Source organism: Sceloporus occidentalis, unplaced genomic scaffold (genome assembly GCF_023333645.1).
Source record: "Sceloporus occidentalis isolate IW3139 unplaced genomic scaffold, rSceOcc1.0.p SCAF_53, whole genome shotgun sequence".
NCBI lineage: Eukaryota > Metazoa > Chordata > Lepidosauria > Squamata > Phrynosomatidae > Sceloporus > Sceloporus occidentalis.
This window is the reverse complement of record NW_028317033.1, coordinates 2,380,142-2,406,995: the sequence shown is the minus strand read 5'-3', so window position 1 is coordinate 2,406,995 and position 26,854 is coordinate 2,380,142. Positions and strand designations below refer to the sequence as shown.

At 42.4% G+C, this 26,854-nt stretch overlaps 1 protein-coding gene across 9 annotated transcripts in view; it reads right to left on the bottom strand.

The window, feature by feature from the left end:
- LOC149288198 (E3 ubiquitin-protein ligase TRIP12) overlaps positions 1–19,808 on the bottom strand; it is a 34,137-nt gene extending 14,329 nt beyond the window's left edge. For 2 of the 9 annotated variants that reach the window (XM_089492093.1, XM_089492094.1), the window contains exons 1-19: positions 19,711–19,808; positions 17,650–17,775; positions 15,654–16,447; positions 12,193–12,298; positions 11,830–11,963; positions 11,245–11,328; positions 8,757–8,852; positions 8,465–8,613; positions 8,181–8,216; positions 7,781–7,876; positions 7,345–7,437; positions 7,036–7,197; positions 6,406–6,474; positions 5,837–6,002; positions 4,975–5,092; positions 4,682–4,838; positions 3,245–3,398; positions 2,048–2,276; positions 1,536–1,654 (exon numbers count right to left, since the gene is read on the bottom strand). In XM_089492093.1, coding sequence (XP_089348219.1) covers positions 1,536–1,654; positions 2,048–2,276; positions 3,245–3,398; positions 4,682–4,838; positions 4,975–5,092; positions 5,837–6,002; positions 6,406–6,474; positions 7,036–7,197; positions 7,345–7,437; positions 7,781–7,876; positions 8,181–8,216; positions 8,465–8,613; positions 8,757–8,852; positions 11,245–11,328; positions 11,830–11,963; positions 12,193–12,298; positions 15,654–16,447; positions 17,650–17,775; positions 19,711–19,808 — 2,986 coding nt within the window. The remainder of the gene's footprint in view (positions 1–1,535; positions 1,655–2,047; positions 2,277–3,244; positions 3,399–4,681; positions 4,839–4,974; positions 5,093–5,836; positions 6,003–6,405; positions 6,475–7,035; positions 7,198–7,344; positions 7,438–7,780; positions 7,877–8,180; positions 8,217–8,464; positions 8,614–8,756; positions 8,853–11,244; positions 11,329–11,829; positions 11,964–12,192; positions 12,299–15,653; positions 16,448–17,649; positions 17,776–19,710) is intronic. The other 7 variants (XM_089492098.1, XM_089492099.1, XM_089492096.1 and 4 more) reach the window with 6 other exon arrangements.
- Between the last annotated feature and the right edge of the window lie 7,046 nt (positions 19,809–26,854).

Sequence of the window (26,854 nt, the reverse complement as noted above, 5' to 3'; positions counted from 1 at the left end):
TTTTTTGCAATTTTTACCGTGTTTGTTAGATAAGGATTCCCTTTTCAATATTCGATGAACCCACACAAATAATTCATCATTTTGTTCGGGGGAGTAGGGACTTTTAAAATCATATAACTACATGGTAAGTAAAAAGCAAAGGGCAATGGTATGTTCCGTGAAACATGACTGTTTATTGTTCAACGTGTTTGGACGTTTAACATACTTTCTAAGTACATGCCATCCATTCCTGTACTTTCTTGAGATATCTATTGTTTGGTATCATTGTACTCCCTCTTTGAATAAAATAATAATAATAAAAAAAGAGTTAAGAATAAAAACTAATAGAAAACAGGATTTCGTATGTTACCAGACTTTTTATTACTGTATCAAAATAGGTCTTGGTGTGCACAGTCCACAAAAAAACCTTTCCCTCGCAGGTACTAGGATACGGCCTGTTCATGGCCTATTGTGTATTCGTTGTCTGCTAAGTGACAGAGCTCTGGATCCCATGTTTCCATAACAACCGCTGTTGCCTTCCCCACATATCTTCTATATATCTAAGGCAAGTTCTGTTTAAATGATCTGGGCCTTTTGAATTCATATTTGATGCCTTTTAAATTGACATTATGACTCCATGTAGTATGTTGTTGAGGGTCTTACATGAAACATGAAACGTATTCATATAAATATAGAGGATGTATATGTTTGTACACATGATGCCTACTGCTGATTTTTGAGATATATAGATTATATATATATAATGTGTGTTTTGGTTTTTTTACTTGTAGTGGTAGGGGGAAAAAAATCCTTTTGGGATCTCTCAAACAGTACATTTTATTTTTATTTCACTTTTCCCCTCTCTTTGCATTTTTTGTAAGTGGTGAGATGGACCCCGAGTCTCTCCTGTCCTCCAGTGAACTTCTGGGGGATGTCAGGACTTACCCGTACATTCTAAGGGCATCTTGGCACAGCTTTTAAGGGTGCACCAGCATCGTAAGGGGTGCACCAGCATCGTAAGGGGTGCAAATGGATTAAATTATCTCACTAGGGTGCACCACTTTTCCGCCAACCTTCTCCTGAAGATGAGGTCTCCTGAGCCGTACACAATACTCTAGGTGACATTCACTCCACTTTTGTTGCTACTAATGGCTCTAGCGATACAGAGCTTTTCCGTCTCACAATTACTCCCAAGTAACTTTCTTCTGTTGTTGCTAAAAGTACAGTATCCCCAAATAGTAAGTTATTCTTTTGGATTTTAAATATCCCAGTTGCATTATTTTATATTTAACATTAAACTAGCGCTGTAACATTTTCAGCCAGTCTCAAGGATCATTCCCAGCTTGTCAAATCCGAAAGAGAAAATACTTAAAATATACAAAATGCGTGCGCTACACGCAGATAGCGATTTACTTTTAAACCACTCAACTCGATGCCAAAGCAGGATACGGCAGAGCAAGGCAAGCCAATTGCTTAGGGTATCTAACAAGGACTTGCACAGTTTGCATGACAGATGTGATAAGACAATTTTTATACACACCGAAAATATATATTACCTTCTCTCCTGAAGTACACACTAAATATGTCCGGTAGCTTCTGCATCAGGATCTCAGCCATCTGAAGAGCTCCCACCACAATTTTGAGATCCTGACTTGACAGCATGGAAGCAATGTGGCTACAAAACATAAGGAGTTAACACTTTGTTTCATTTTCTCTCTCACTAAGTCCACTAAGAGAAAACTTGCACCAAACAAACATCCATGTCTAGTAGTTCGGGATAACGGGGGGGGGGGGGGGGGGGGGAACCAAACACTACACAAAAATGTAATGTAAGATTTCTGTCAAAAATGTGATTTTTTTAAAGCTTAAAAAAAAAAAAAACTTATGAAAGAAAACACAGAATATATGCTGGGAGTTTCTCTTTAGAGAGAAGCCGCTGATACATATAGGAAAAAAAATTCCGATTTAACCGCAAATGTATATAACGTAATTTAATAGCAGGTTACATACAATTTTAAAAAGGCTCTGTATGTATTTAAAGCAATATATACAGATTCTTAGCCAATACCTTGACACTGCATGGTTCTTTAACACATCTTTCAAGAGTTCAGCATCAGCAAAATAAATGATCCTAAGGATTGCTCTAAGGCACTTGTGTCTGACGGCGGGCCCGGCGGAGGAGCTGTACACCTCGTAAAGCACTCCGAATAACGTCTTAATAAAAGACTTGGCCAGCTCGGGGTCCTCTTTCATCAGCTGCGCTCTAGCATCATCCCTTTTTAATTCAGAATGTCCACCTAAAAGAAACGGAAAAAGAAATCCTGAAGTTGAGCACAGAATGAAACCCCCAAAACTAAACTCAAATAGGGGGAAGAGTCAACAAATACTCCTTTTAAATAGAGCATTATATACAGTAATTGTGTAGCGCGACACTTAGAAAGTGCTGCTCATCTTAGCCGGAGGGTCCATACATAATTAGGACTAAGCAATTCTTCAAGGCATCGTGATAAAGAGTCATTGCATGTGCCCAGTAGATTAGACTGATAACCGAGCTATACAGCCGTTACAAACCTTGTAATGTATGAAAACCTTCTGCCGAAAATTAAACTTTTGCAAAAGATATTAGTGTAAAAAATTAGAAAATACAGCGGGGGGTTTCCCTTTAAAGAGGCGTCACTGATCTATAGGAAGACATTTTGGTGCGTATATTAGCTTTTACTAAAGCGCTTCCTAAAACTGTGGGACCAAAACGTCAGGTTTAACAAACAAATATACTATCAACCGGTGAGATGTAAGACTTTAGGGTACACTTTTTTTTTTTTTGAGGGGGCACAAAACTAATTGGAACTGATATAATGATGGTTCAGAAAGCATGAAGTGGGCAAGAAACAATGACAAGAGTGGCAAATGTAATTGAAGACAGAATTTCAAATATTTTTGTATCATTGTGCTCGTTTATGAAACACTCCACAGTCAGGAGCCGTCTTACACATATAGATTTTAGGTCTGTTACCCAACGCGTTTGTGTATACCGTGTGTAATATATTAAGGTGCATTTTACTACATCATCATATGTCAGACGAGAAACTGCTTCAAGTTCCTTTAAAACACTGAAGCTTGTGCTTATAAAGCTGGTTTGTACGCGTTACTATTACTGGGAACTGGATGTATTATAACTATTACATGCAATCATGCAAGCTGGCAATGTCTTTTCCCCAATGGCTTGTAAAATAAAGTAGGTTTTATAGGCGGCCTGAATACTTACTAGTGTTAGCATTGGCTAAAGGGTTAGGTTTTCGCTGAATAGCACGTGCAGTTCCGGTGTCCTCGTTGATTTGCTGCATAGAATTAAAATCAATAGTATAAACACGCCCCAGTGTAGACAAACTTATTTCATCCTCACCAACCTGATGGGCTGCCTGAGAACACAGATATAAAACAGAGAGATAATCCTTGAATAGAAACACAAAGACTTTGTCACGCAGTATCAGACGGTGTCTTGTCCTCTCTGGGTTACCAGAACTAAAACTACATTTTGGGACGGAGAGGCTAAACGTCAGAATGGGGGCTCCGTCACTCAGAATGAGCAAGTTCCAACCCAGGTTCATAGATACGATCTGCGGACTCTAACCTCACGGCCCATGTGGATTCGCGGCACTCAGGAAAAGCTTTAAATTTACGTTAAAAACCTGAAATATACTCGTGTGCTCGACTTTCACCTGGCGTTGGTGGTAAACTATATACCAGTCTGATTTGCCCTAAAGTAATGAAAAAGCAGTACTATGCAAGTTTAAAAAACAAGAGGATTTCATGTGTTTTTGATATTAATTAGAAGTCACAAAAATAGTCAGTAATCCTGGTTGGTGGTGAATCAAGTATTTTAAAAACATTACCTATGCTGCCTAGGAACCATTTTATTGTGTTCAGTCATGTGCAAGGATGCAAAATCCCTACAGGACATGTTATTTCATTAGGAAACACTAATATTCACCGCTTACTTTAGAGTCTAGTGTGTGAAGGGAAGGAATAATAGCAAAAGTGACAGCCGCAGGGTTGAAGCTGGTGGACAGGATTAGACGGTAGCTAGGATCTGGTAATCAGCACCCACAGAGGACAACACATTGACTAAAATGTCATAAGAAAAGCTAAATATCTATACATTGCTCATAGAAAGTACATTTTGTACATAAGGTGTCTACCAAGTGGACCACGTATGCTGGGTCCAAACAATTCTAGACAGCCGACAGGTAGCGGAACACAGAGGAAGGGGTCTGACGTGTTACACGGGAGAAGTACTTGGTGATGGAAGGTTGGACCTTAAACACCGTTAACCCTAACTGATCACGCTTAAAAGTAACTAAGTTTACACCGCCAATCTTTTCACATCATGCATCTTCCGACAGAGTAAATAGACAAACTACAAAAGTGCAGGACTTGACTACAATACTATGTATTATGCAGGTCAAAAGAAATAAAATGTCATGCTCACACAGTGAAAACACGGAAAACATGTCAGCTGCAGGCATAGCTGTTCATTCAACACACTCCATTATCCACAGAGAAAAGCACGTCATGGATAAACATCACATTATACAGATGCAGGTAACAGACCATATCTGTATAATCACGTACATACACACAAGTAAAAAAAAACAAAAAAAAACCGACAGGCACAAGAGGACAAAGAAGACCACGACTGTACCTCGATAATGCGGCTGTCTATCCGGCTGTACGGGTGCCAGAGGCCGCGGTCATCCCTCCACTGCCAGATCGCTCCGTCTGTATTCTGGGCATTTCCTTTCTTAAGCATCGTATCGACGGCAAAAATCCCTTCCTTCGGTAAGCACGGCATCAGCTCGCTGAAAAGACACAAACAATGAGGTTCCCCCAAGAAAGCATAAAAACGGGACTACATACCTACCCTACGCACGGATCCAGTGACCATTACATTCTAGGCCATGGCGCCGTGAGCATTCAGTCGTCTTTGGCTCTTACCAGATAAGCGAGGTGAGTTCATACAGCTCCTGGGGACTTCTCGGGACCAGGTCAATTTGCTCCAGGCAGCTACCGTTTGAGGCTCCACACAAAAGGAAGTGCAAGGTCTCTGCAATATCTGACAACAAGAACATAGTACAGTTTTAACATGTCTCAAACTAAAGTAAAAACACTTATTCAGAGAAAAGTTTACCAATCGCGCATGAGGTCAGATTCTGATAATTGCTCTATTTACCCAGAATACAAAGAAAACCGACGTAGGAGACGCCGTTTGGTTCAGAATATTGGTCATCATGTCAGTATAAAGAGATTATGAGTTGTATATGTCTGGCTAATTTGAAGGAGTTTAAGACGGCAACCTTTTTTCAATATGCAGAAAATATATTCAACTCTCTTATGCCTGGCTTAAAGACGCACTAATGGTTTTTTTTTTTGTTTGTTTTTTTAATACCAATGAGAACTTTAACTAAACCTCCATTATATTAACATTTTACATGTATTTCCCAATTCCATTCAATAAAATTTAAAAGGGGGAAAACCCAGCTTTGCCGCTGTAAGGTGCCTTGGCTCTGCAGGAAGAACCAGTTTGCGGTAAATGTGCCGCCGACAGCGTCCACACGTGACGAGATCCTGAATGTGAAGCAAGTATCCAACGGTAATATTGACTTCCGAGAGCGGGTTCTCCCCACAGCAGCATAGTCAAGGCTCCCTAAAGGACTAAGTCCCTTTGACTTCATTGGTGAGATAATTTAGAAACAGGACAGTCTAGCGCCTGTTTTTTTACACTACATTTGGGTGCCTGTCATTGGAAACACAATGGAGCACGCATTCTTCAGTTATCAAGTCTCAGTACAAAACCTACTCTGCTTCATGAGCTGCACAGCCAGTGTGGGGCAGTTGGAACACATCAAAGAGAACATGCGGACCACCATGATGAACATGCCCGAGCTCAGGATCGGCGGCGTCACTACCAGAAGCTGCTGGATGTTTGTGAGCAGGTCCCGGGAAGCGACCTGCTGCAGGAGATTCTGTACACAGGAGAGAGATTACAGACACGATGGAAAGCGGCAAATCGAAACAAGCTGCTAACTAGACAAAGGAAGTTAGCTCACGTACTTGCAACTCGAGGAGCAGCCAATCACATTTGCTGAATTTTCAGCTAGCAGGCATGCAATTGGCTGCTGCTCAACGCACAATATGCAAATTATAACAGGCGTTCAACATAACACAAGGTCGTAGAAGCAGGCAGGGGAGAGAAATGTATCTATTCTATTGCATGCCTTTTAGATTAAAGTCTAAAAAAAAAAAACACCCCTTCAGTACTGACAAGCTTCCAAGTTATCAGTGAATTGATACTTGTATCATAATTGCTCAGATTAACAAGACTGTCCATAAGTCTTGTTAAAACATAAGTCTCTACATTATGCTTACCTCTTCGTGCTGAAAATTATCAACCAGTCGTGCAAAACAGAGGCAAGTGCTTTCCACAGATTTCTTATCCTAAAAAGGGGAAATAAAAAGAGAATATGGTGTAAATAGGATTAAGCACCCCTTTTTTTCCCCAGAGCAAACACCCTTGTCTTATATTCAAGATCATCTTATAATCAGACCTCAAATAGAGGTCTGACTACAAGAATAAGATCCAGATCCCTCGCAGCTCTGCAGGAGACCTGGATCTTCCTCTCTGCGCAATGTGCATAGACAGCCTCCACAGCTGCCGGGGCTTCTATGAAGCAGCACCGGTTGCACGCAGACGTCCACCAGCTGCCCCCACTCGATACCAGGGAGTTATGGGGGGGGGGGTTGTCATATAAAAGGGTACCAGGAGGCAGATTGGCAAAGTTTTTATTACATCTGAAAAAATAGCTTACATGTGAATATTTACTAATAAAACTTTATTTATTTTTTTTTAATAGGGTAGTCTACTATTCAGGCTTTTTTTCTAAATTAATATTGAAATTTTAGGGGAAGGTCCTCTTATAATTGAGCAAATACGATAATTAAATAACTGGCACCACAAATGCAGCACCCACTTGATATGGAGCCGAGGCAATATCTCACCTGATGGGTTAATCTCTGGGTCAGCAACGGCAGAGAATCAGCAACAAAGTGGAATTCGTCTGGACTGATGCTCTGGCAGCAATTGGCTGCTATGGCTAAAGCGTTCCTCTGTGCATTAATGCTAAAGAACTCCAAGTACAATAAGCAATCAGCAAGTCCTCCCTGTGAAAGCATGTGAATCGCATGTTATACGGGCTACCCAAATAGAATACACATTGTCCTGCCATTATCCGGTTTGAGTATTAGAGCAATTCCCTGGAGTTAAGATCATCAGGCCCATTGTATATGACATAAAACACCAAGACTTACAGCCTGCAGAATGGCTTTGCTGTGCCGACGAGACAGCATTTCCAGAGCAGTGAGAGCCTGTTCAGCCACGTCAATGCATTGAATGACCTGCAGCTGGAGGAAAACAAACATGTCAAACTTTGCCTCCACATCCAACCATGCAAAAAAAATTAAAAAAAATATCAAAGAAACAGTTCCCATCATTAACACCCTGTTCCCCTCATTAACGCATCCCACCCTCCAGTATGCAAATAAAATAAACTCTTCATACTTCCTCCCACCCTTCGTTCATCCCACCCCCTCCATTAACCCACTCCCACCCTCCGGTCTGCAAATTAAACTCCCTCCCGCCCTTCGGTCCGATCCCAAGTTCACATCAACTTCTTAAACAAAAAATAAATTGGCCAACTACTCGATTATGAAAATTGTTAGATGCTGGCCCAGAACTACTACTTACCTTCTCTAGAAAGACAGGAATGGCATCTACAACCACAGCAGAGGAGCGAGGAAGTGCTTCCATCATGTACGTTAAGGCTCGACATGCATGGTTCATCTGTACAGAACAGCAAACACTGGATCAGAAAGACCTTCTCAACATCCACTCGAGCAATACCAATCAAATATATCAGGTTCAAGGCAAAGCAACAGATCCAGCGAGGGGAAAGTTTTACTCAGATACAGAGTTTAGGCAAATCTCGCATCCTAACATTCAACAGCCATTTCGTTTTGTTAGTGAAATAAATTCAATCTGTAAAAGCCACCATGAAAACCTAATTGTGCAAATCGCTTTATGTCATTAGGAGTCCCTGGTGTAATCATACTAAACAAACGAGAAGTTCACGAGAATTGGCACTTACAATGTCAAAATTGTGCTCCATCTGCAACAGTGTTATCTGTAAAGAGATTGTGCAGTTTGTTAATTTACATTATTGTTGCTTTTTATCTATACATTATGTAGCACTTTAGCAGTGTGAGGGGGTCACACATATAGATATAGATTATACATACATACATATATTACACACTAATGATAGCTTTGAAATAAAAGCATTCATGTAGACTCTTAAACTTCCAAGTGTCATCACAAGGAACACCAATGTTTTGTAATCGGAGAACCATTCGTAAAGAAAGCGTGGCTCACCAGTGCAGGCACTACGCTTTTCACGGGGAACCCTCCCAAAGTCTCCTCATTTCCCATGACCAGCAGCTGGCACATCTCAATGACCGACTGGAGCTGCTGACTCTCGTCGGTGGCCTGGAGACCCTGAAGCAGCTGCTGTGCCTTGGAGCCTGAAGGAGTGAGAATGAATACATTTAAAGCACACTTGCATGTTTTGACAAAATGAAATGAGCGATCCTGGAGTTACTATATGGTAATGAATAATCGATAGCGAAAAACAAAATCATTAATGTCAAATAGCTGAAAAACTTACTTGCGCCACTACCGATGGTCCTGTGGAACAGCTGAGACATACGAGGTCCGAGTGGGCCGAAGAGGTGAGGAGGAAGACCACGTGCCTCCAGTAACGCTAGAGGGAAGAGTTTACATTTCAGTAACACAATCTACCTTTCACCACCATGAACTCGCAATACACTGGTTTCCAGTCATTAGACTGGAGCTACTGGAACCAGCTTGATGCTTTAACACGTAAATACAAGAACCTCACATTTGCTTCCTATTTAGTTTTGCATTGTTGCACACGTAACCAACCACAGTGTACAAATACACAAAAAAAACAGAACGCTCAATTTTTTTATTTTTCCTTTACAGTTTATCAACTAGTTTGAATGAGAAGCTTTTAAGAAATATAAACACACTCAGAATGAGGAACACAGAACACACACAAGGCTAAGCAGAAACATGAAACAAGGAATTAAATCGATCATTAGATAAATGAAGGGAATTTTATAAATGAGGATAAAAATCTAGCCGACTACCCAAATACTTCTGTTCTGTTACAGAGGAAGATGAAGGAAAAGGAGAGAAAGCCGTGTTTACAGGAGGAAGAAGTTCTACTTGAACTCTCCAAAGCAAAATCAGCCGAGTCTAGGAAACCTGACAGGATACACCCAAAATTACCAAGAGCCTCGACGTGTCCTGGCGAACCCACTGGCAGACCTACATAACCCGTCGCTAAGGACAGGAGTAGTTTCAGAAGTTGGCAACTGTAGTACCACTGCACAAAAAATGTAGTCAGGAAAAGTCGATCAACTATAGGCAAGTAATAGGGTATATTCAGAGGAAGGATTTACCAGTGGGGTACCTCAGGGGTCTGTACTTTTATATTTTTATTATTATTATTACAGAAGGTCTTAATGGTAAGGTATTTGGGTGGAACAACTCAAATGGCGGATGATTTAAGTCAGAAGAATGGTTGAGAGAGTGGTGCCGTTGCAGTTTAATGTTGATAAATGTAGATTAATGCACTTGGGAAGTAAAAAATCCCAAGGCAGAATATAGCATTGATAGTACCGTCCATGACAACAGAAGAGATGGACTATGCAATAAATCATCTCAAATAGCACGCAGGGTGCTGGGTTGTATAGCGGAAGAGGGAGGTGGTTCTGTCACGTTACAGATCTCTGGTCAGGTCTCACATACCGTTTTGAGTACCCATCCCCAGAATGATATTGACACATTGGAGAGAGTTTAGAGGAGGGCAACAATAAAAAGGTAAGCGGTTTGCAACCAGAAATGATCAGGAAAGGTTGAAGGATCTTGATATGTATGGCTTGGAGGAAAGAGAAGGGGAATGCAATAGAAACATTTAAAAACTTAAAGGGATTTAACAAGGTACAGGAGGAAAGCTTATTTGAAAGAATGAGCAATGTTCAAACAAGTGGTCACGGTCTAAAACTAGAGTCAGAGGCTTGGATGTAACGTAAGGAAGTTCTACTTTACTCAGAGGGTAGTAGATTAATGGAACAGTCTCTTAACAGAAGTGGTGGAGGCCAATACAGTGAAGGAATTTAAACAGGCATGGGATAGACATAAAACTTTCATCGCTATAGGACCCGACCAAAGACTGATAGGGATTTAAAGGCCAACTTACAGATCAGTTTATGGAGCAATTAAAGTGTATTGAGCAAGGTGAAATCTATTTCCCAGAAACAGCATGCAGAACTAACGCGAAGATGACTCAAGCAGAACAGGGTTTGCTACAGTAAAATACCATCTGTTCTGCAATCCACAAAAAAACCTTTATATAAACTGAGAAAAAGAATATTCATTTATTGCCACTGGGAAGGCAACTAAAAAGTGTCAGAGAATGTTCAATTCAACACACAAGCTGAAGCGTGGCTTTATAGAATCCGTTTTATAACACAAAACAGTTTTTTGCTTTGCGGTAAAAAAAAAAAAGAACAACTCATGAGAGAGATATATATATATATATATATATATATATATATATACACACACACATATCTCTACCTTGTAAAGCTATATTGGCTTCATAACAAAAGTAGCAAGAAAGATCAGTTTATCCTTGTAGCATCTAATTTAGGACCCTTTTAACAGGTCTACCCTCTGCCAAAAAAAGTGTTCAGATTAATCTGTATTTAAAAAGGACAAAAAAAATTGAACTGAGAAAATGTTTTGAACATGGGAAAAATGTCTCATATTGAACAGAAACCTAAAAAAAAAAAAACTCCAGTGACGGAAGTAAGCTATTTCTAACACTAGGGGTATCCGATTGTTGCCATAACTATAAGCAATAATAATGCTTAGGGTTTCGCTTTTTTACAGTTTAAGGCTTTTCCTATAGGCAGAATACACATGTATGTTTTGCTAGCCCTGCTGGTTTTTGGTGTTAATGTTTTTACGCCAAGAACTTTTCCCCCAGTTAAATAGTGTCAGTGAAGAAGATACATATTTAATGAATTAAACAAAAAACATTTATACAGCACACGTACTGTTACCTTGAAGACGTCCCATTTCAGAGTCATCGCTCTCGCTTTCTCCCGACGTGGTCATCCCCACAGCTCCTGCCACGGAGCTAGAAGCTGAAAGGCAAAGGGAGCGTTTTAGATCAGTTCTGCATGCGAAATGGCTCTTAGTATTATAATTACATTAGACACCCTATAAAAGTATGCATTTTAACAATCGCAGGGGTTATTCCTAGGCCAGTCAGTCCATAATGTAATGTGTTCACGGCTCATAAACAGCAGAGCAAACTGACACAAGACAAGGATCGAGCCCATAATGGGTCACCAAGTTTTCGTTACTTAACATTTTTTTTAAGCTTTGAGGAAGGGTTACTTTTAGCTACATGTCATCCTTCATAACTTAAAGGGGTTTAAACACTTAATATAAAAAGATTTTTTTTTTGCATTTTCCAGTGGGAAAAAAAAAAAAGTGTAACCATATATCTTCATTGCTAAAAGCTGCGTGCCACTGCTGTGTATGCTGTAGTCCAGCTTCAACACCAACACAAAAGCAGCCTTTGATTCACCTACAAGGAGATCGACGGATCATGAAAGCGCCTGACAGTATTCAGAATTTACCTGCTGCTCCCTGAGCAGTCTCATCCGTGCGAGCAGCAGAAGAATTTGCACCCTCTTGGTTATCGGGATCGGCCATTTTCTCTTGTCGGCGAGCTTCAGCTGCTGCTCGCTTGCCCAGGCCAGAGCCTCGCCGACTATGAACGGGGGGGGGAAAAAAACAATTAAAAAAACAGCGCTTTAGTGCATGGCCACCATGGAAAGCTGTATTAAATAACATGCAGTTAAATAAAAATCTAAAATAAATAAATAAAAAAAATATATATAAATAAAACTAAATATTGGGATTGGAATGTTTTCGCACAGTATGACTATACAGACAAGACATAATAAATTCTTCAGCACCCAACAATACCGCGGCCGTACCTGGTACTAGCGCAGGAGCCCGTGGTCTTTTGGCGTGTGCTCCGCCGCAGGCTGGGGAGCTCAGCAGGTGGAGACTCGCTGCGCTTTTTCGTGGATTTCCTTAAATCTGGAACAAAATGGAAAACTGAGAATTAGTGTTAAAACCATTTCTATAAAGAAGAAACGGCTTCGTTATTTTGGATGTAAACTAGAAAAAGAAGCAAACTGTGTTCCGTGGATACGTTATTCGGAATAAAAAGCAATGTTATGTACCATGTATGTATTCATCAGAAAAACCCCGTCAGATGCACACAAAAAAAAAAAAAAATTCCAAGAGTGAAGAAGAAAACAAACCAGTGTATATTGTTTTTGAAGTTGAACTGTTTTTCTTAGTAATGACTAGATAAACATCTTGGAAATTCCAAGTACTAGAGAATATTATTGCAACACAGAAAGCTTCTTAACATGAAAAGCAAAACCCCGTATACGGAACACTTCCTCATCACAGAAGTATATCGCAGCGGCTACCGGATACGACACCGATCAAACAAATGCAATCGCCCGGACACCTTCTATTTTCTCTTATGCGGCTCGCAAACAATCAGCACGGAAACGACAGGGATCGCGATTTTAAAAGCAAATCAATTTTTGGAACGGTGTTAGAAACGCGCACTAGGTAGAGGTCTACAGGTTGAGGAAGGCTTCGAGAAGTGGTAGATATATAGGTGAACGGTATATGTAAGCACATCAGACTTCATTGTAATTTATTCTTTTTGTCTCAGTCTCAGGGTTTCGGTTTTGTTCTCTCTTTCTTTCTTACTTTAAACCGTGAATCAAGCTATTTGAGGTTATATATCGCCATTGACCGTAAGGGTTCATTATCCCACGCTACCTGCTTTGGTGTATTTCAGCAATGATGTTGCCTATTCTGCTCACCATCATAATAAACGTACATGTTATTTACACGCCTGTACCTTAATGTGGGACTACTACATCCGGCAGCTAAATTGACAAATGGTTTTTGCTATACCTCAAAAACAAATGTAAACAATACATTATGGGATTTTTGGTTGTGATAATTCATAATATTTAAACGAGGACTTTTTATATTTAAATTAAGCTATTTTTCTGATTTTGCCAAGAACAGGTCACCGTCTCTTTATATTGGCCCTGCATATATCTATACAAAGGTATAATATCCCCTCTAAGATGATGTTTTTCTAACTTTTTTTGTGGACCGGTGCCCAGAATCGCACCACATATTCAAGGGAAGGACTTACCATTGACTTATAAAGAGGCAGGATGATAGCCTCCTCCCGTGACTCAATACCCCGTTTTATGTATGCCAATATCCTGATGGCCTTTGCTGCTGCTGACTGGCATTGTGCACTGGTGCGTCATCTATCGTCAACAATTATTCCTAAATCCTTCTCCTTAGTTTTTTTTCAGGGAGATAACATTTAAAGTATACAACGCAATGTTATTTTCCCCATAAAAAAAAACAACTTTACATTGGTCTGTATTAAACTTGGTTTGCCACTTGCCTTGCCTACAGAGAAGGATGTCACCAAACACTGAGGAGACGTAGCTCTCGGTGCAATATGGAAGACGAGTAATAAATGAACCAAAAAACAGGACAATGACGGACCCCTGGAAGAACTCCACTTAAGACATTGTTCCAGTTTGAGAATTTTCAGTATACTGAGTATATATATCATAAGTTTCACTTCGTTACAGAAATCTCTGGGTACACAAGTTAATAACTGGAAAAAATAATTAAATGGAAGTCAAAAGGACAAAGACTCACCTGCCATTTGAGATAATTATACATGCACATATAAAGTATATGGACAAAAGCATTGGGACACGACCGTTACACAAGCAGGTACTTTCACGACATTGCATTCTAAATACAAATACGTATAGTTGGTCCCCCCTTCGCAGCTAGAACAGCTTCCACTCTTCTGGGAAGGTTTTCCACAGCGAGAAGCTCTGGCTTGCAATTTCCATTCCATCCCAAATGGGGTTGAGGTTAGGTCTCTACGCAGGCCAGTCAAGTTCCACACCAAGCTCATCCAACCATGTCTTCCACAAAACACTTTACATCACTCGATCCGACGCTTGGCATTGTGCTTGGTGACGTGAGGCTTGCATGCCGCTGCACGGCCATAGACACCCATTCCATGAAGCTCCTGCCGCACAGATTTTGCCGAACTCTTTCAGCTATGGAATCAGCTTTACGTGGTCTCTCTCTTCGTGGCTGAGTTGTTGCTGTTCCTTAATGCTTCCCCTTTCCAAAAATACCACTTACAAGGATGAGATTTCACAAACGGATTTATAGCACAGGTGGCATCCCATCACAGTCCCATGCCCGAATCCCCATTTTTTTCACAAATGTTTGTAAATGCAGCCTGCCTAGGTGCTTCATTTTATACACTTGTGGCAATGGATCTGCTTGAAGCACCATTAAGAGGCGCGTCCCAATACCTTTGTCCATATAGTGTATATTTCCATGGCATTAGAGATCTCAGCTTCCCATTATTCTTATAAGCTAGTGACACGAAGACAGGAGACGTAATGGCTAGGCACAGCTTGCAAACAAAAGCCACCGAACTCCACTAGTCAGTCATGTGTAAACCAATTTCTCCAAAAACAAATTATACTGTCAGTGAACAAAAACATAATGCAGGTTTACTGCCCTACAGAATTCGGCTTAAATGAGGTACATCAATGTCCGATATCAGATTATTACGAAACCGATAATAGCTGGCTCTTGTATTCTTCTTCTCATTTCTAAGTTTGATGTTATTTGATTTTTTATTTTGCGCCACTAGGAAAAAACTAAACCTGTAATGGCCAATATTTGCCAATTTTAACATATTCATTTTAAATTTCCCCATACTGTAATAAAATGAAGGAATCTGGCTGGCACACTAGAAATAAAACAATTTAAATTAATGCAAGGTAACAATTTTGAAGGGACCAATTAGAAGAACGTTTAAAGGGCTTCAACATGAGTTCAAAGTAAAGTGTTCTGAGCGGCAGATGCTAAGCCAAACACCCATTGTATGGAAGTAGTTGAGCCAACAGCCACTACAGAGTGTATTATTTATTGTTTTATATAGCGCCATCAAATTCCGTAGCGCTGTACAATTAGCGTATTTAAACACACCGTCTTTAAGTAGAAACAGCGATAGAATCTATTCCTATTTATATATATAAAAAAATTTACACGCAATAAAATTCACTTGTAGTCTACAGAAATTGAGCAAAAAGGGACTGAACCATCACTTGCATTTTGTTTACTTTGTTTCTTCTTGACAGAGCATGAGCATTATACTTGGGAGACAAGGACTCTTCACGAAGGGAGCGAGTACGGTCAGTTAGAATTAAATTTGCATCTCTGCTACACCAGAAGTTTACTCATTTAGTCTTACTGAAAACCCATGGGCAGCTAGAAAGCTTTGCATGACGCAACTTACTTGCTAGTTTAGCCTGTAATCCTGAGGGCCCAGGTTTCGACGTTTCAGCCTTGGAAGACCCAGGTAGGGAAAGTTTGGTTTTTGGGAGGCTAACTTTAGGGCTGAATCGAGCCGCCCAGTCAAATTTAGAAGAGCTGCTGGCTTTTGCCTGTTCCTTCTCCCGGCTGCTTCTACGTGGACTTGGGCTGGAAGCAGAACGGGAGCGTCTGGCTTTACTCTGGTCCTTTCCTTGTTTCACTCGGGCACCTGCAGGTAAAGCAGAAGAGACAGAGGCGACAGTGGAGGAAGAGGAAGAAGAAGTGGAGGCAGAAGAAGATGAATCGGTAATGGTGCTACACCCAGCTTTGGCTGAGGTGGCCGATTTTGAAGCCAGCTTGCTAGGTTTAGGAGGCCTGTCTTCTGCACCAGTCGATATAACGGCCTCAGTGATTTTCACACCAGATGAGTTATCTGTCTTTTTCCTTTTGTGGAGCGGGGAAGTGCCGGGGACTCCACCCTTCCTGCCTTGGGCTTTGCTTGTAGATGGCAATGGTGCGAGTGGTGTTGGCTGCTCCTGGCCAACTGGTCTCTTCTTAGGTTTGTTATTTGGTCGCCTCGTCCCTGCAGAGGACTCGGCGTGCTGAAGTGCTTTGGGTTTCTTAACAGAGCTAGGGGAGTTAGCACGGCTATAATCAGGGCTGGCGCTGCGTTTCACACCACGTGAATTGTCTTTTTTAAGTCTCTGACTCTCTGAGATGCTGATCCCTTCAGAATCTTCTGGCTGTGGTATTAAAACAGAAGATGAGCTACAGCCCCTGAAAAGAAAAAAAAGAAAATTGTGTAAGCTGTTGCTCAAGCAAAATACATTCTTAAAGCTGATCATGGTCCTTTTTAAGGAGTAGAACAGAAGTGCGTATAGGTTCTGATGGAACCGTTTAGAAGGGTGCTAGAACTCCACGTAAAGCTCTATTGCTGTCATTTTGCTGCTTAGTTATTGCGCTCGAGCAGTTTTTGGCAGGTAGGCGGCTAATGACTGATCCTGATGACCGTTAAACCAACACCGTTCCCCTGCAGAGAAAGGGTCAACCATTGCTTGCTGAACACATAATTTTACCTCCTCCCTTGGGTGCTTCTACAGAGATGCAAAATATAATGTTAAAGGCCCTGAGAATCTCCTGACAAGCACCACTGGATGAAATCAGGAAGCCGTATTTACTGTGACTGCCCCGTTCTCTGCACGATACCCCAGGACGGTACCCCCCCCCCCCCTCGTGTCTCGGTCAATGTCATAATCCTTTATGACACGTGCCCCCATGTGGAAGCTGGGGACCTGATGGCATGTATGTTCTTAAAGCAATTACCTATAGAAAACTGGTTTGAAAGGTTCAATATTCTTACTGCATTTAGCAATTTATAAAACATTTTTGAGAGCGAGGAAAGAAATGGTCTTAAAGGAGACTTTAAATCACTTTTGCTAAGTAATTTTAAGCTGAGTTATAGTTATATTTGCTTATGGAACCTCTGACTATTCAAGATACATAACTCACATTTTTTTGGTTTAAATCACGTGTACGGGGCCTTAAACCATTTCAACGGTGTGAGGGAGATCGGCATGGAAGCCTTTAATTACTGCATGTATACACAACAAAAGGCAAAAACATGCCGCTAAGGTTTTATTTGTAGCTTAAGCTACAATCCGGCCGCAATATCCTTTCGGTTCCCAAGTTAATGGTTTTTTGTGTTTTTTCTGCAGGTTACAAGTGTGAAAAGGTTAGGAAAGTGGGTTAGTAATAAACCGCAGAAGAACCAGCAGTTCTTTCATTTCCATAACAATTCCATATAAATATATGTTACAAATTGCATGCATAGTCTGTATGAAGCTTTGTGTGTCTAAAAACAAACATGCAATCGCGTTCTACTAAACTTCTCCGGTAACCGGGCGATGGCTTGGGACCGGCAATGCATTAAGGCAGCTGATGGGTAGGGGAGAATGCAAAGAGTGGTTAGTAAAAGTTACCTTTTAGAGCTGTATGCCCTGGGCTGACCAGAAGCTGTGCTAGATTGCACTTTGGGGGTCTTAGAAAGAGATTTTCTGCTCTCGGGAAGGTTAGGGGTCTTATGTTCTGCCTGATCTAACTGAGACCTGTTGCTGAAAAACCAAGAAAGAACTGCATCAGGACATTCTAGAAAACACAGACGCCTCTTTGCAAAATACAAGCAGTCAAACATAAATACTTAGCGATTCTCACAACTATCCAAGGACAACCACTTGGGAAACACGATTATAGTAAACCACCTCAACGTGTTCAGCAACAAACAACATATTGTAAGTGTTATGAGGAAAGAACCCAAAGAAAATGGGGAGAAATACAGAATGTACTGTAATTAAAGGCTAAATTCTTGAAATGTATGCCTCTCCCAGACAAACCGGGTTTAGAGTGAAAGTATTCACACAAGCCAAGTGTGCTTATAAACGCATACAAGTATCAACTAAAACTTGAACAATTACCAGCAACAATTCAAACATAATACATACGTAGGGTGTGTCAGTTTATACACACAATTATGTTTCGGGTATATACTGCACAAAAAATATATACTATATAATATATGGACAAAAGTATTGGGACACCTGACCATTTCACCAACAGGGACTTTTACGACATCACATTCTAAATACATTGACATTAATATGTAGTTGGTCCCCTCTTTGCAGATATAGCGGCTTCCACTCTTCTGGGAAGGCTTTCCACAAGATTTTGGAGAGTTTCTGTGGGAATTTTGCCCATTCATCCAGTAGAGCATTAGTGAGGTTGGGCACTGATGTTGGGCGAGAAGGCCTGGCTCACAGTCTATGTTCCAGCTCATCTCAAAAGTGTTCGATGCTGAAGCATTAAGATTTCCTTCAATGGAAGGAGGCCAACCCCTGAAAAACAGCCCCAAACCATTATTCCTCCTCCACCAAACTTTACAGTTGGCGCAACAGTCAGGCAGGTAACATCCTACTGACGTTCGCCAAACCCAGACTCGTGCGTCACACGGCAAGGTAAACATGATCTGTCCCTCCACAGAACACGCTTCCCCTGCTCCAGGGTCCAGTGGTGTGCTTTACATCACTTGAGCCGACACTTGGCTTTGTACCGGTGATGTGAGGCTTGCGTGCGGCTGTCCGGCCATAGAAACCCCATTCCACGAAGCTCCCGCCGCACAGTTTTGTGCTGATATTGATGTCAGGGGAAGTTTTCAATGATTCAGCTATGGAATCAGCAGAGCGTTGGCGACTTCTACACCATGCGCCTCAGCACTCAGTGACCCCGCGCTGTGACTTCACGCGTTCCGAGTTGCTGCTGTTCCTAAACCCTTTCCTATAATACCGTGGAATATCTATCAAGGATGAAATTTCACGAACTGATTTATTGCAAAGTTGGCGTCACATCACAGTACAGTCCCACGCATTAATTCACCAAGCTCTTCAGAAGGACCCATTTTTTTTCATATTTTGGGGGGCTTGATGTTATACACTTGCGACAATGGATTAAAACTGAATAATTAAGGTTTGTCCCAATGGTTTTGTCCACATATAAAAACATTTTATATATTTGTGCAATTTATCTTTTGTGAATAAAATACTGTTTTCAAAATGAAGTGAACCTACCGGCCTGTATTTATAAATCTCATAACAACTTTGCACCGACATTAAATTCACTGGGATATCAGAGAACATACTATACATTATTAACATCCCTTTTCCCCAATTTTTGGGACTTACAAGACACAGGAATATGTATCCTACGGCAGACAGCATTTAAATCTATCAAAGGAAATGCAGAAGATACCCATGAAGCAAAAATCCAACTACTTTGGACATTGGTTAATCCACAAGAGTCTGAAGGGCAATAAATCCAAATACGCCATTCTTCACTTTTACCGTACAATATTTTATTCTTCTATGTGAAGGGACTCAAATACAAAACATGACGTACGTAGCATTTCCCAGCAGCATTATTTTTAAATGAATCATGCACATGATGCGTGAGACTTTATGGTATGCCCCACAGTGAATGAATGAACTCCTCACCTTCCTCCTGCGGTGTCCTCTTGCGGCTGGGTCCCAGCAGTGTTCCTCTGTGAACGTCGCAGTGACCCCCCTGGATTGTTATTAAGCCGGCTGGACATTGGCACCTCTCTCCTGAAGGGACATACCCTTTCTAGATACTACCATTCACTGCAAAACATAAATAAGGAAGAATGAGGAGTGTCTCTCAAACCACACATTGGTCTCTCCTAAGTATTAGGTGGCTTGTTCCTAAACTAATATCACCATGCTACTGTAGCCTATTTCACAGTTTTGGATATTAAATGTTTGCACAGCTTTCATGAACCCCCCCACATGAGAAATCCAGATGATGATATTTATGCTAGTCCACAGTCTAACGGATTAATATAGCTTGAAACCAGGGGATCGGGGAACATGTACACTTGGCCAAGTATGGTAGAATCCCAAGATTTCTGCTTCACCAGAACCCAATGTACCGAGCGATCGCGTTTATTTCCTTTATACGTCTACTCGTAGCTGCTTTTAGTGATGTCCAAAGCTCCGCTCCATACACCGTTAACGCCATACAATGTAGCAACGGAAAAAAAAAAAAAGCTCAAACATCCAATAACCGAGGCGTCTCAACACATTATCCAGTATACCAACGACTAGCACGTGGGTAACGAAAGATACGTTTGGAAAATGCCAGATTAAACCAAACTGTCCAGGTTTGAAGAATTTTTTTTTTTGTTGTTTATTCTATGCAGTCGTTTCAATAAATGGAGAGAACGCTAAAATATCAGCAGATAAGATCTCACACCAAGAAACGTGAAAACAGAGCAGTCAAAAAAACAAATAGGGCTGGGTTAATCATTAGTATTAGGATGCACCAACTTGGCCAATAGTATATAATGGAAAAGAATGGATAACCAGACAATTCTGGCATGGAACATTTACAAATTATTCCACGTGATCACCAGGTTCCTATGCCAAGGACAGCCAGGTATTGGGAGGCAGCAGGTCTGTAACCGATCTCTTGAACTAGTCCGCCATTCAGTCACCTTGAACACTGTTCACACGCAGACCCTACCAGATAAAACGCAAGGTTTTGCCGCCACGCAGCATTTTGCTTGGCCCCACAGTAATTAAAACGAGTAAGACTTCTGGCCCTTACTGCCTCGAGCCGGGCATTATCGCACCGCAGTACCTCACACAGAGGAAACAAGGTCGGCCCTCAAATTATGGCGTTAAGACTGCAACTCCCATGAAAGCTGGGACTTTAGGGGGTAATCACAGAATTTATGAGCTGGATTATCAGTACAAATAACACACAGCATACCCTGCGGGCACACAGATAACTGGGAAGCAATGGACCCCTGTGCACAATGGTCCCCTATGCACAGAGTCCCTTCCCAGCTGCTGTTATTCATGTTAATAAAGCGACCGCCAGCCAGGAACCCCACAGATACGCCGTGAAACAGCCCATTACAGACAGCGATGATCAGCGAGCAGCCGGTAACCTCACGAGTATTATGATGGGAACGAGGAAAGGGAGCAGCCCTTCTGTGCAGAGCCCGGCGATGAGTCTATTACCAGGAAGTTTTTGCTCAGAGGAAAGGGGCCGAGCGAGGAGAACCACACCGTTTTACTTTCACAACCTGACCCACGTCACACGGAGCTCCCTGCCACAAAGCGATGTCGCTTCTCCTACCAGCCGGCACACGCTGCGCGAGCAACAGCGCAAAGAACGGGTCTGAGCAAACGATCTGCGGCGGGTTACACAGCGGCCGCTTCTCCAGCACACATTACAAGAAAACACACACACACATATATACATACACACACATATACATACACACATATATACATAGTTACATTGTTTTATATAGTATATTCTACAGCACACACACATATATATATCTATAAAAAACTTTTTTCTATTAAAAAATAAATGGGCAAAGTAAAAATGCATAAAAGCTTTTCAATGCAAGAAACGTGTAATTACACAAAGCCGCATTTCACCCGGTGGGAATGAGGCTGTGGCTTTAGGTCTATACATAGCGCTGACAGCGGCTGAAGGCATTCCGGGAGTTTGCAGTTTTAGCCGAGAATCTTCTGTTCTGGGTTATATGAAGCCCCTCGGAAACATCAATGACCACCATTTAGCAGTTTTTCTGAGATGAGTTAAAAAAGATAATTTATCACGTTAGGACTATTCATTAGTGCGCCACCATTGAGAAAATATCGGCAGTGTTTGAGATTCTGGGGCACATTTTACTTTTCTATTCCTAATGTCTGATACACAGAGGGAAAACTGTGGGGAAATATTGTGTTAGAAACAACATTATTGGGGAAATAAATGAGCAATAAAACATTTAGAAATTAAGAGACAGAAAATATTTAAGAAATGTTTTTTTGCCCTCAAGGATTAACACCAGTCCTTGACTTAAAGCGTAGCACCGTATACAATAATTACCGTATTTGCTTGATTAGAAGACTACTCCCCAAAATTTGAATATTAATTGAGGAAAAAAAGAAAAAGCCTGAATATAAGACTACCCTATGGGAAAAAAGTTTTACTAGTAAATATTAATTCATGTTAACTATTTTTTATATTTAATAAAAACTATGATTGAGAAAAATGCATTTTTCGTTTTTATTTGCCTCTCTGCCCCCAGATATGCCTTATGTGGCACTCTTAGCCGCCTGCAGAGCTGTGGGGGATCTGGATCTTTGTCTTATAATCGGACCTCAAATAGAGGTCTAACTACAAGACTCAAATATAAGACAAAATGTATGCAAAGAGCTGAACTGGCCCCAGAATATCCCCTAGAACCCCTCCATACGCCGCTCCCCCCTCTGAAAGTGTTCCAATTTGTTTCAATGGGGCAACTTTCCTGGCACTGGTGCCAAATACTGGGCACTATACCAACTAAAGCTTGTGTATTCCGTGGCAACACCTCCTATTACTGCGGCTAAATCTGGCTATGAGTTGGTACACCAACGATGCATATTACTACATGTATTTACACACAACGCACGTTAGTTTTTCTACATTAATGGAATAATTCCCGGTAACAGTTAACCCCTTACTCGCCGTGTGCCATTTTTACATTTTGACCACTTGTTCCAAAACTTCTTGCTTATTTATTTATATTTATATTTTTTTTCAATTGAACTTCCACTGTCTTTCCTGACAAACAAGCGACACCGACCAATCAATCGCGCAAAACGGGGGATTCAGGCCGCTATGGAAGCAAAGTGGTTAACACAAAGTAACCCGACCCAGCAAATTAAAACATCCAATACATCAATCTAGATGTGCACTGAGGTCACGCATGGAGCATAAAATATTCAATGCAGATCTCAGTTATAAATAGAACAGCGAGCCACAAACACTTCATGCGTTTGTTGGGTTAAAGAGACAAGCGAACGCGAGACAAAAAAGTCTTACATAAGTATCCACTTTTACAATTAAAAGACATGAGGGATCTTCCTGGCCGGCAGAGCTACATTTCTGTTCATCCTCCCCAACCCCATATTTCAAACAGACCAATTCCCAAGGAACCCGATCTCTAGAAACGCCATCGCGGGCCATCCTGACTTCTGGCTCCACCCGTTCACGCGCAGAGGGGATCTCGTCAGACCACCTGAAGACCTCAAGTGAGATGCCGGGTGGCGCGAGATGCCGGGTGGCGCGAGATGCCCCCCCCCCCGTGTCACCCGCTTCCACTTCAGTCTCTGCCAATGCTCTGGAGCCCGGCTCGGTCTGTCGGCAGCCACCTCTCGCCTTTAAAGAATTCCTCACCAACAGAAACAATGTAACCGGGTCACACAAAGCAATATCACGTAGTAGCTTAGAGATAATGTCTGAGATTAATAGACTCCTCACGGACCCTGTGAAGGTCGCTAGAAACCCTTTAAAAAAAAAAAAAAAAAAAAAAGGCAGCGTTAGAAAATAAGCCCGCCGCGGATTGAGAAGAGTGAAGCACCAGCCTAACAATTCATGCACAACGATGAGCGTCCTTGGAGATAGTAATCAGGGCTCCAGGTTCGTGATCACGTTACTACGAGAGAAAATTAGTAGATTACTCCTTTAACCCCCCCCCTTAATCTCACCAAAAAAAAACCTCAGACACGAGGGATATTACTGTACTTCTGGACATTATTTTTTACGTTTGTTTATACATCCTATGGAACAATTCCAAAGCAATGTTACTGCAAGTGAGAGAAAATGTAGGGTTTTTTTAACCATATCCACCATTTCCATTGCGTCTGAGTGTCAGGAAGCGATGCTCTATCCCTGCCGGCAGAGAAGTATTTACCCGCAGGACTCTCTTAGGTCCGCCATCTCTGGCACAACTAAAAGGTGCTGAAGGCCTTTAAGAAATAGAGTGCCGGGATGTGACGACATATCCCGACACCTTTTATTAAAGTATATGGATGCTGCAGAACAGCCTCCCAGCAGAAGTGGTAGAGACTAACACAGTAAGGGAATTTAAACATGCGTGGGACAGACATAGCACTATCCTGAATCTAAGACAAGACTGAGGACCGATTAAGGTCTGAGTCTTTACATCAGGAGAAACGGGCCGAATGTATGTTTCTAGGTTTCCTGCGTGTGGGTAACCTAAATGTTAAAGCTGAAGAAAAAAAAACAAACGAGTGCTAAAATGATTACAGAAAGATGGAAGCCAGCCCTGTGTCTTCATACAGAAGAATATTCCTGGGAGTCCCCGGGATTTACCCGTCTGTAAAGAGTCATTGAGAGTCATTCAGCAAACAGAAGCACGACGACATGGAAGGATCTACGTGTCTATGTGACGACACACGGCCAAGCACCGGAGCTTTCCCAACGATCACAGCACAACACGCTATTCACCATTACTCTATGAGGTTTGAATGAGGTTCCAACCCACTAATTCTACATCAACCCAGGCTGCTCTCGGCCAGTCAACATCCAATCTAACCGTTCAGGGCGAGCGTATCGCGGTGCCATCACACTTCCTATTAACATGTTACTGTCCTGACAGCCCCGCTGGAGAAGAATCCGGAGGAAAGTCCTCCGGGTGCGTTCTTCACAAACAAAAATAAAGCACTTAGCTGAGGGGCAAGCTGCAGCACCAGAGCTGCCCTCGGTGTGTGATTGGCGGGGAGCAGCATTCGGGGGAACGCATTTCCTGCACGGGGTGGGGGTGGGGCTGTGAATAACCCCCTCCATGCACCTCACAGATTGACAACACAAAAGTGCTGAGGGGCAGCTAGCCTATGAATTAAAGCGCAGACGGTGCCCGGGGTGAGAGCAGATGCTCCATGCCGGCACTCCGTGTCTCTGCCAAGCTCGGTGTCACGTGACTGCCCGGTCTGCCCCCCCCCCCGTCGTCTCTATATGGGAGCTGCTTTCCCGTTGTGTGTAACCGAGTGTGCGTGTGATATACCAGACACCCCGTGTCAATAACACCCTCTCCAGTCTGCACTCTAGCTGAGAGAAGGTCGTATGTCCATCTGCCCCCATCCGTCTCCACAGCCGGCTGCTTTCATCGGACAGGCGCGGAACTCCAGGCCCCGGTGTAAGTGCGACACTGCAGGCCTCCCTCCTCCTCCTGCCTGGCAAGGACAGCCCTAACCGGGGAAAACATGCCAGGGGCCAGATCCTTTACTACATCGGCGAGCTAAAGCCCGAGTGACACGCAGTATGTGAAGCCATAGTCCTAAACACGAGCTAGAGTACCGCCTCGCAACACGCGAGGGCAATACCCCCAAAAGCCCCACGGATAATAAAGCCACAGCGTTCCCTGCCCCATAAACTCCATCATCAGAGCCTAACAGTGAAAGCGCCCGGTGACCCCGGACGCGTCTCCTCTCCCGGATACATGCCTCACATATGTCAGAACCATGCTAACCCCCAGACGTCATCACACGCTCACCTCCAGCCACCGCAATGCCACTCACAGCCCACCGTAACCGGCGTCACACCTAAAAGCGCAACGCCACGGTATAGGTACGCTCCAACCACCCCACACATCCTGCGATATTACACTACAAGGGCTTTATCATGGGGAGGAACACATGAGGTAAAACACCTCCAACAACCATATAACGTCACTAGGCCAAATCCCACAGCAAGAACAATAACAGGAAGCTGGATGTGACAACACAAAGAAGGCCCTGCTCTAAAGCCATCTTAAGGCTATATTTATTAGCTATTTATAGGCTTACTTCACCGCTCAAAAAACAGACAGCAATCCGGGTAACAAAAGGTTAAGGGGGCAACTGAAAATGGCTGACCAAATGGCAGAGAGGAGGCTGACTTTTTTTTTTTTTTTTTCCATAACAGGTCAATGGGTACAAAATTACCCTGCATTGGAGACACAGGGTCACTAATGGGGGGGGGGATGAAATAAAGGGACCCTCTATAAAGTTACCCCTATATACGCAGGGGTCATAAACGAGAAAGATTCAGGGGCCCGGGTAACAAAGCTGCATATACGAGCTATAGGCCCCAACATTATATACTGAATACCCACTGATGGCCCGGCTACCCTCTAAACGACACCACAGACAATACAGTTACATTAAGGCCTGGAAGGAAGGCATCTGATACTTCTCTGCAGCACTAGATTGGGCGACGAATCCCTTCAGTATACACCGGGCCACAGGACAAAACCCACCCCATAACATGTAATCCCTCAGTAAATCTAAATCCCGCGCATGCCATCAAAACTAACACGTATCTCAACCGACAGCCGTACACAGGAGTCTGCGTGGAGTTAGATTAGGACCGCATTTCTCCCCCAAACAATCTTAACATATCATATTAGATACGCTACATAATACTGTGTACGTTTCACGGCCATACCGTAGAGCAGCCTTATATAAGGGCCCCGGCTGTATAGGATCTAGGGCTCCACTTGCCCACTGACGACTCATTAAGTTTATAATAGGCCCAGACCCATTGGCATACCTAGAATGAGTTGGCTGTGTATTATGCCCCATTTTAGCCCGGAGCGCAATCCCACACACTTACAGCCATTAAAACCTATATAAATACACCATGTTCTTAACAATACCCTCAGAGTCGTGGTTATTGCCCCAAGGGCTGCCCAGGAGATAAATAACAGCCCGAAGCCCCAATACCTCTGTCTCCGCCACGCTCCCCCCAGTGTCTCCGCTTCTCTCCGGCACC